The 10,000-nt window shown below is 41.5% G+C and overlaps 1 protein-coding gene across 1 annotated transcript in view; it reads right to left on the bottom strand.

Annotated features, from left to right (window-relative positions):
* LOC307044235 (protein kinase C epsilon type-like) overlaps positions 1-10,000 on the bottom strand; it is a 74,230-nt gene that overhangs the window by 14,620 nt on the left and 49,610 nt on the right. The window contains exon 11 of the mRNA XM_079689319.1: positions 4,678-4,832. Within this exon, the coding sequence (XP_079545445.1) occupies positions 4,678-4,832 (155 nt within the window). The remainder of the gene's footprint in view (positions 1-4,677; positions 4,833-10,000) is intronic.

Below are 10,000 nucleotides of genomic sequence, written 5' to 3'. Positions count from 1 at the left end.
GAAATGTGCTTCAGTAAAAAGTACCCATAACTAGCAGCTGTTTTAAAGAGTACCTGACCTCCCTTTATATTAATAGAACAATAATGTCATTGTTAGCTAATGAATGTTTCCATGGTGACCAACGGCAACATGACAACGTTTTCATTGGTCCCTCTTCTTTAGAGAAGACCAGGAAATGATGGATACACGGATCGAGTTCAAATCAATAGGCACGCAATGACTCTAAATAATAATGATCACGCCACCAAACACACATTCAGACTAAAGGAACCAGCCTGTTTGGAAAATGAGAGAAGTAGAAAGTAGAGGTATTTGAGTTCAACATGTGAGAAGTAGAAAGTACAGGTATTTGTGTTCAACATGTAAGAAGTAGAAAGTACAGGTATTTGAGTTCAACATGTAAGAAGTAGAAAGTACAGGTATTTGAGTTCAAAATGTGAGAAGTAAAAGTCAAAAGTCGTCAGAAAAAGAAGTAGTGGAGTAAAGTACTGATACTAGAAACATGTACTTGAGTACAGTAACAAAGTATTTGTACTCCAATACTGCCCACCTCTGTATGTAACGATCATGGATGTTGCTCCGTGTTTCTGTTCACTTCCCCTATGATTGTTGTCGTACGTGACATATTATGTATGTCGTAACGTGTGTGTATGTTATGTGTTGCTTATGTGCCACACGTTATTGTTATGTAAACTACATTGACTTGTATGCCCCTTGTAGCACTTTGGGATTGCTCTTAGTAATGAGAGGTGCTTTACAAATCAAATGTATTGTTATTATTATTATTATGGGTGCTAATGCCTTTAATGCCTGTATGTCCCGCATTACCTGTGGTTTTACAATTTAATGTAACTGTTCTCTTTTATCCTATCTCCTCTGTCCTTCCTCCTTTCTTCTTAATTAACCCTTGTGATGTATTGTGCTTTTAGGGTGTCTAATATCATCTAGCCGAGGACAACAGCTGGAGATTTGCCATGTTAAAGCTGCCAAATGTACTGTTTTTGTACCAGTAAATTAATGGGGACTGTACACGAAACCATCTTCTGTCGAGTTTAACTGACCTCTCTTTCCCGAACACCAAACAATACTCTCACAGATTCATGTTCTCCGCCTGCTTCCTCATTCTGGGGACATCGTGTCTGTGTTTATATGCCAACGTTTTGTATATTCATGACTCTGTGAGGCCAGGTACACGGACAATGAAGGGCACACACACACATACACACACACACTGTAAAACACACAAAACGGCATCAGGAATAAACGGGGACAATACAACCACATCTGTAGCTTTTAGTTGAAGCAACATGTGCTGCAACAAAGATGCTGTTCACAAAAAAAGGGAGTATACATTTTCTTTTTTTTAATTCTATGTTATTATAAAGCTTAGTTGAATACTCAATGTTGGTTGGTCTGTTTGGAACCTTCCGTTGCTAAGGATAGCAGACCGTTGCTAAGGGAAATGTAATGTTAAGTTACGTCGCTGAATATGAAACCAAATAAAAAACGTTAAAAAATCACACACACACACACACACACACACACACACACACACACACACACACACACACACACACACACACACACACACACATACACACACACACACACACACACACACAGACACACATACACACACACACACACACACACACACACACACACACACACACAGACAGACAGACAGACAGACAGACAGACAGACAGACAGACACACAGACACACACACACACACACACACACACACACACACACACACACACACACACACACACACACACACACACACACACACAGAGAGACAGGTTGCATGACGAGATAATCGAAACACGATTCCTTGCTCTCCTTCCATCAGAGTTATTTATGGGAACATCAGCTTTCACAATGGTGTTATGGTTCCCAGTTTGGAACCAGATGTGTGTTTTATATCTGTCCACAATGATATTATGTCTGAGGAGTCCACACACACACACACACACACACACACACACACACACACACACACACACACACACACACACACACACACACACACACACACACACACACACACACACACACACACATACACACACACACACACACACACACACACACACACACACACACACACTGATAACAGAACCTGAGGTAATCTGGACCTGCAGACCAACACGCAGCACTTCATGGGTCAGAGGGTCCGTTTACTGAAAGATTTGATCCAAACAAAGCAAAACATTTTACATATATTTGCTGAGATATTTAAATCAAGATCAAATTGTCAACCTATCCAAATATCAGCCGATGTAGAAAACAAAACATTGGGGGAATTTACAGGACATGTCAATTCCTAAAATTGCACCTAGTTTAAATTCATAGAAGGGGTGCCGTGTTGAGTCCTGAAACCCCAAAGGATTCAGCATTTTACCACTTCCTGTCCCCTCGTCTATGAACCAATGGTTTTCTGAATGTGTTGTTGGCTGTTATCCTGAAATAAGGTCTGTGGTGAACACCAGCTGAAGAGATTTTAACCGTTTTGTTCTATGAAATTAAATGTGTTCGTATCGCAAATGTTTGTTTGCCACAGATATAATTTTCTGCAATTTTCCAAAATCAAATCGAAGAGATCCTACTAGCTTTTGGTCAAGAAGCCTTTGGGATGCAAACGGCCTGTCCACACGGCGGCGTGCGTTGAAGCTTCAACGCTTCTGCCCATTCACTTTGAAATGGGTGACGTCACGCTTCGCCGAACTGCATTGTGGTTCCGTCGCTTCGCTTTGCTCGCGTTGTTCGCTTCAAAAGTTAAGCAATGATCTACTTTTGAAGCTTCGACGGGAGCGTCAGCCAATCAAATCATATGCCAGTACAAGCTCTAGCCAATTAAACCGCGTGCTTGTGTGTCCGGGGCGGGAGATTGCTGTGATTGGTTGTTGGTTGAGTTTCAGACACGCCCACCGGCAAGCTTCAAAGCACGCCGCCGCTGCGTAACAATAATACTTTTTCACTGCACCATTAGATTACCCCAGACATATCATACAATAGCCAATAAAACATGTCATTATCATGAAGAAGGTCATGTGTCTGGTATCGTTGGTTTGTCTGACAGCACGATTACATAAATACTACAGGCCCGACTATCATGAAACCTGGAGAAAGAATTAAGCAAGGGCAAAATAATGACCTATACAAAATAAAAGTATGAATAGTATTACGGAAGACATTCAATTTACAGAGCAGACACACTCATTCTTTTTCAGTGTTGTTATCATTGCAAGATAAAGCCTGGGATTGCAAAAGTCTGCACTCTGGCTTGTTTGCAGATTCATTTAATTGTTTGCAGCCTGGTAGCAAATGCTGTGCTAGACCTAGTACCTGTCCACAGTATTAACCCAGTTTAAGACATTGCATGACATTTGGAAACCATATGAAGTCTCAGGACTGAAGAGAATAAGAGCAAGACCAATGAGAGCTTCTTTCGTCAAATGTAGAGATAATTGAACGTTGCACAGATATGTTTCTTAGCTGAATAAACAGCACATTCATGCAAAGATTAAGGAGGACAGATGAGTTCAAGTCCTGTAAAGTGCACTTTAGTGATATGTTACTGTAGAATATTCCTCTTTATTAAAGCTGGGAGTTTCACTTAATGTTTATTTTGTCTGTTTCCCAGGAATTCTCTGATATAGGTCTGGTAATGGAGACGCATATCTCAGTTGGAGGCACTAAATCAAATGAGCAGAAGGTCCACGCTGCACAGTGGACGAAGGATTAAAGGATCTGAGTCTGAGGTTGGATTCCTGCTTCTGCTCAAATATGCAAAGAATTGAAAAGTGAAGCAAAGTATTGTTGCACCAAGTGTAATGTGGCAGCTCAAAAGCATCAAAATCACCTTAAGACACGTGGAAAACATGGAAAAGTAAGAAATAGAGGCCTGAATGAATGTCTGTATAAGGGGTGATGTTACCGAAATCACAATATAGACTATTATAGTGTACTGTTAGTATGTGTTAAAGTGTTAGAATGTGTTAAAATACACATTTTATCAAGTTTAGTAGAGCTGCAGATATCCCGGCCTACAAGTTGCATCCTATATTCCATATTATATAAATAGACCTAACAAAACACATTTGTTTGGGACAGATTCTCTTAAAAATGAGAATTTGAATATATTTTTCAATGGTAATGAGAATACAAAATGATGAATCCCTCCAATATGGTGCATCGTATATTTCTTACTGTGCAGCCCTAGATGCTAGCACTATTAGCACGGTTACTTGTTAGCACGTTTACCGGTTAGCGCGGTTACCTGTTGGCACGGTTATATCTGTTGGCAAGGTTACCTGTGGGCACGGTTACCTGTGAGCACGGTTACCTTAGGGCACGGTTACCTGGTAGCACGGTTACCTGTTGGCACGGTTATATCTGTTGGCAAGGTTACCTGTGGGCACGGTTACCTGTGGGCAAGGATACCTGTTAGCACGGTTACCTGGTAGCACGGTTACCTGTTGGCACGGTTATATCTTTTGGCAAGGTTACCTGTGAGCACGGTTACCTGTGGGCACGGTTACCTGGTAGCACGGTTACCTGTTGGCACGGTTATATCTGTTGGCAAGGTTACCTGTGGGCAAGGTTACCTGTTAGCATGGTTACCAGGTAGCACGGTTACCTGTTAGCACGGTTACCTGGTAGCATGGTTACCTGTATATGACTCCGTGGCGGTGCAGGAACATCAAAGCGGACGTGACCTCGGCGGCGTAGAAACGAGATCTGGCCTCGTCAAACTTCCTCGATCTCTGGATCTGAAACATCAGGTCGCCTCCGTTCACGTATTCCATCACGAAGAACAGGCGGTCCTGCAGAGAGGAGGGGGAGACACATGTGAGAAATGAACACATTCTGCTCTTTTCCAGATTCATATCAGTATTTTAGTGTCTCCATGCTTTAATGTTCAAAAAGCTCTTTAATGTTCTCATACTGCCTGTGCTGGAGCACCTCTTTTCACCCTCTGTCTGAAACCAGAGCCCAGTCTGCTCTGATTGGTTAGCTGGCCGGCTCTGTTGTGATTAGTCAACCACTCAAGCCCGCGTCACACTGTCCCGAAATTGATACCCGATGGAAAAACGATAAAGGAAATGTTCAAATTTGGCTCTGATCGTAACAACATCAGGCCATTCGTGAGGGCATCTTAAGCCATCGTATGACCGCCGGTGGAGTTTCTCAGGCTCCGGCAGCAACTTCGTGACCGGTGGCAAAATCTTTGGTATGAGAACAAATTGCCGAAAGACCTTGCAAAGGTTCATTTTCGTGTTGAATTTGTGTGTCCATTCTGCCCTTCGTAAGGCCATCGTGAGGGCATCTCGTAAAATCGTGTCATCTTCGTCTTTACTTCTTGTGATCATCGGTGCCATCGGGCATTTTTCGCCTCACGAAGACAATACGAAGGAAACAAGAAGCTCCCCGATTGTCTTAGGAAGGCAACGCGACTACGTGAAGCCCTCGCAATGCCACCGTGTAGCCATCGTATTATAGTACGATGACATCGAGGTTGCATTTATTGCAAAACAAAATCATGTAAACATATTATGTAAATAAACCAATGTGTGTTCTGTGAAACTGAAAAGGATATTACATTGTTTTTGTTACTTTTGTTGCAGTTGTATGTCTTAAATGTAATTTAGGTTAACTTCCTGTTTTATTTAAATGCTTTTATTTTGAGGTCGAGTTTGCACTGTTGACAGGAAGTTGTTGTTGCTATGGAAACATGACGGAGTGTGCCATCGTGTGGCCTTCTGTAGGCATCGTACTTGCTTCGGCTGTTGACCAAGTTCGGGGCCATCTTCGTGCGAAATTCACAATTCCATATTCGTGTGTCCATCTGGTGTCAATTTCGGGACAGTGTGGATTTAGTGATGTCCAGCCCCTTAGCTTATAACGTACAATGCGTAGGAGCGATAGCCAATAGGAGCGCAAGTGTTCCATAGTGATGTCACTATGTTCGGGAACTACATAGCACACTGCAGGAGAAAGGGAACACCCCAAACAGCATGATAAGGCCTCTTTAATGACAGAGTTTAGCTCTAATCAAAACCACAACAGGACCTAATAAATCATTAACCTCTCAATATATCAAAGAGGAAAATTGTTAAATAAATATTTACATTACATTTGAAAAAAAGTTTCTATAACAAACAAGGTGTTCCAAAGTGGAAATATTAGGAACTCTTTACTTGAAATTGTAAAACATGTTTATAGTAAATTGTGATTTTCTATAAAACAAAATAAAAAAATGTCAAACCTTATTGATAAATCCCGAAGCTGAATCATATCAAAACTATTCCTGTGAAATCTGTCTGATTTTTGGAAAAACTTCACTGACACTCATAAGTGTATCTTGAGTTTTATGAATGTTGTAATATAATGGTGTCATTATAGAGAACATAAAACCCTCAGGATGTTATGTCCCACAGACTGCCCTCTGGGTAGAAAACACACAGAATACACAGCTCTGCGGCACACTATGATTGTCCCAACTTCCTGTGAAACACACACACACACACACACACACACACACACACACACACACACACACACACACACACACACACACACACACACACACACACACACACACACACACACACACACACACACACACACACACACACACACACACACACTTTATACCGCGCCCTCCGGACTCTATTCTCTTGGTATTGAAAATTGGCTCCGGGGGAAAATGGCCCCCTTCCTGAATTCCAGCTCTCTTTCTTCATATAGGAAATAAGACAGAGCGAGTGTGTGCGTGTGCGTGTGCGTGTGTGTGTGTGTGTGTGTGTGTGTGTGTGTGTGTGTGTGTGTGTGTGTGTGTGTGTGTGTGTGTGTGTGTGTGTGTGTGTGTGTGTGTGTGTGTGTGTGTGTGTGTGTGTGTGTTATAAACAGCTCCCTATATAAGAAGCCAGGAGCAGTCCCTTGGAGCCATTGTGTGCACCTTTCTCACAAGCATTCACTCTCAACATCTACCACCTCCCAGTCTGTTTTCTTCCCAGTTACAGTCACACGTAAGCTGTCAAATGTATATAATATATAATACAATCATCCGGTATCTTTAAGAGGGGAATATTTCTGTAATCCTGACCATAATTCATGCTTTTCCTCTGAGGAAATCAACCAAGGTAAGGCTAGTTTAACCCAAAGTGCTTTACAACAATTACAATACACTTTGTAAGCATTACTTAAACAAAAATACGTAATCACTGCACCACTGTGTTAAAGTGAGAGGGTCCTCTGTCTGTAAGGTAACGTGAGACCACAGCAGTTTCTAGCTTTTAATCTGCTCTACATGTACCGACACGTTGCTCCTTATTGATTATTTTGACCTGAATTGATCAGCGGGAGGCCAGAGAGGCTATACTCAGGCTCTGGCTGCAGTCGAATAGTCCAACAATCAGCTCCTATCGTCTATCCCTATCTTCTATTCCTTGACCTCTGAGTGAAACGTCACGCGGTTAAGGGATAGTGGATAGGAGAATTCAAAAGGACTTAGGAGAAGAGACTGCGGTACTTTAGAGCAGGGGTTCCCAAACTTTTCAGCCCGCGACCCCCGAAATAACAGTGAACAGTGCCTGGCGACCCCCTGTCGACGGTGGGGGGTGGGGGGGGGGGGAGTTTGAGAAACACTGCCCTAGTGGATTGTCAAAATTTTTTTTTTCGATGCAAACGTTATTATTAATAATAATAAAAAAAAAAAATTATTAAAAAAAATGATCAAATTTTTTTTTTTTTAATTTTCCATTTTTTTTTGGGAATCATCTCGCGACCCCCACTTTGGGAACCCCTGCTTTAGAGAATCCGAATGCACTTTCACTATCCGACGTGTTTATGATGCGCCAGCGGACGTCATTGTGTGCATCTGCTGCTGTGGGGAAACTATGGAAACTACAGTTTTCTATACAGCGGACTACAACATGGATGTTTAATAAGAACGAGGGACTCATCTAGAGACTCTGCACCGTGCTCTGATGCTGTTGCTTTATGCTTTATGAACAACAGAGAAACATATTCTTCATGACCAAAGTTGGAATTGAAATAAAAAATGAAAGTGAAACTTATGCTCATCACCCTCTCCCTCCGGTCCACATTAATACAAATGATCCCAATACTATGAACTATGAAAATATCTTAAAATGAATACACATTTATTTATTATAAACGTTAGTCTTTAACACCTATCACTGTGTATATCACCATTCAAACATCTTTTAAAAGTTGAACAAACTCCACACAGCTCAGTGAAATGTTGACTTTATTTGATCATTTCAGTAAAAACTAACGTTCATATTTCTCTTTTTGATTATAATACTGATGAACGTTCAGAACAAAGCACTTTGGCAACTTACCACATACGTTTTAAAAAGCTTAATAAGCACCGTAACTTTCATGATATAACTTCTCGGTCATTATCGTTTGTTTCCGTGAACGGCCGAATGTTCGTAACAACGGCAAATGCTGCGGCTGCAATGCATTGTGGGGCAGCATTTTCTCCTCTCCTTTCGGTAAGGGAGGTCCAGTGGTTCCTAAGCTAAAGGAGGTTATAAAGGAAGTTTGAAACTTCCTTTCCTTTCATCTAGAGGATTCGAACGGCACTTATCGCAGTGGATAAAGCCTTGGTGTTGGGATCAGGGGGTCACAGGTTCAAACCCCACTGCAGTCCGCATGTCGTTGTGTCCCTGAGACACTTCACCCCACATTTCTCCTGCGGGCATTGTCTACAGTATTGAGTATGTAACATGTAATGGAATCATGGCTGCCACTGAGGGACTTCCGGGTCATTTCACTCCGTTAAGAATGTTCCTAAGAGAAACTGACTATTCGACTGCAGCCTCTGTGTTTCTAAAGCTGACCTCAGGCTCTTTATTTCCTCTCGTTTTAAAGGGCCGTCTTAAATAAGTGGCCGCAAATCCACCTCAGCTCTCTCTCTCTCTCTCTCTCTCTCTCTCTCTAAAAAGACTTTAAACAGGATGTCGAAATAGTTTGTTTAAATGTACCCAGAGTCCCGGCTGGTCCCACCCAATCAAACATGAATAAACATTTCCTGAGTGTAATTACAAATGTACAGATACTGGCACACAAACACACACACTCCAATGTTCTATAGGTACACACCCATATGATCCCGGAGATCAACAAAAACGTCCAGATGGTATCTCACCATTGTCTGTGTGCAGGAGTGTGTGTGTGTGTGTGCATGTGTATATGTGTGTGTGCGTGTGTGTGTACTGTATGTGTGTGTGCGTGTGTGATATCTATGCCACCCTGCTGTATTATTTTAAGTGCATGTCTCAACTTGCATCTTATGTAACCCGAAAAGCCATTAACCCATACGTTCCCTTTCTTTGTTGTCCAACACAAGCAAGCAGAATGAAAACAAAGGAAATAAATGTATATCTAAATATGCTAAATTCCCTTTATAACTATACAAATATCAAATTAAATAAGAAATCATTCCCTTTATAACTTAGATACAAGTGGAGGAAGCACCAGTTGAATAATTGGCTGCAGTAGCTAAAGTGAAAGAGGATGCTGATATGAACCACGCTGTATTGGTAGCTAAATGATGTACTACATATACAAAGTACACATGTGTGTCCTACTGTATGTACTGTATGTTATTGTACAGTGGGATCATGTCTCCCTGAAAGTGAGATCTCAGTTAGACACGGGTTATATACATCTACTTAAAAGTGATTCAAATGCAACATGAAATCTGTAAGAAGAAATATCTGAAATCTCGCTGACATGCCGTCATGATTCTGCAGTAAACACATTCATCAAAATCAGTCGAAGCCGGGAACAAAAAACAACAAGTGGGGTTTGAACTTTTGTACTAGAACAAAAGCAACAAGAAAAAAAGGTGAATTACTGCCTTATTATTCTCAGAAGATTAGGAGCCATTAGCGTTTGGCTGCGAGTCATTACCACACAGTGAAGATCTGAGATTTCATTCAACTTTGGTTTGTGCTGA

This window comes from Notothenia rossii (genome assembly GCF_949606895.1).
Source record: "Notothenia rossii genome assembly, chromosome: 6".
In the NCBI taxonomy this organism is placed as follows: Eukaryota; Metazoa; Chordata; class Actinopteri; order Perciformes; family Nototheniidae; genus Notothenia; species Notothenia rossii.
This window is presented reverse-complemented; position numbering and strand designations above follow the sequence as displayed.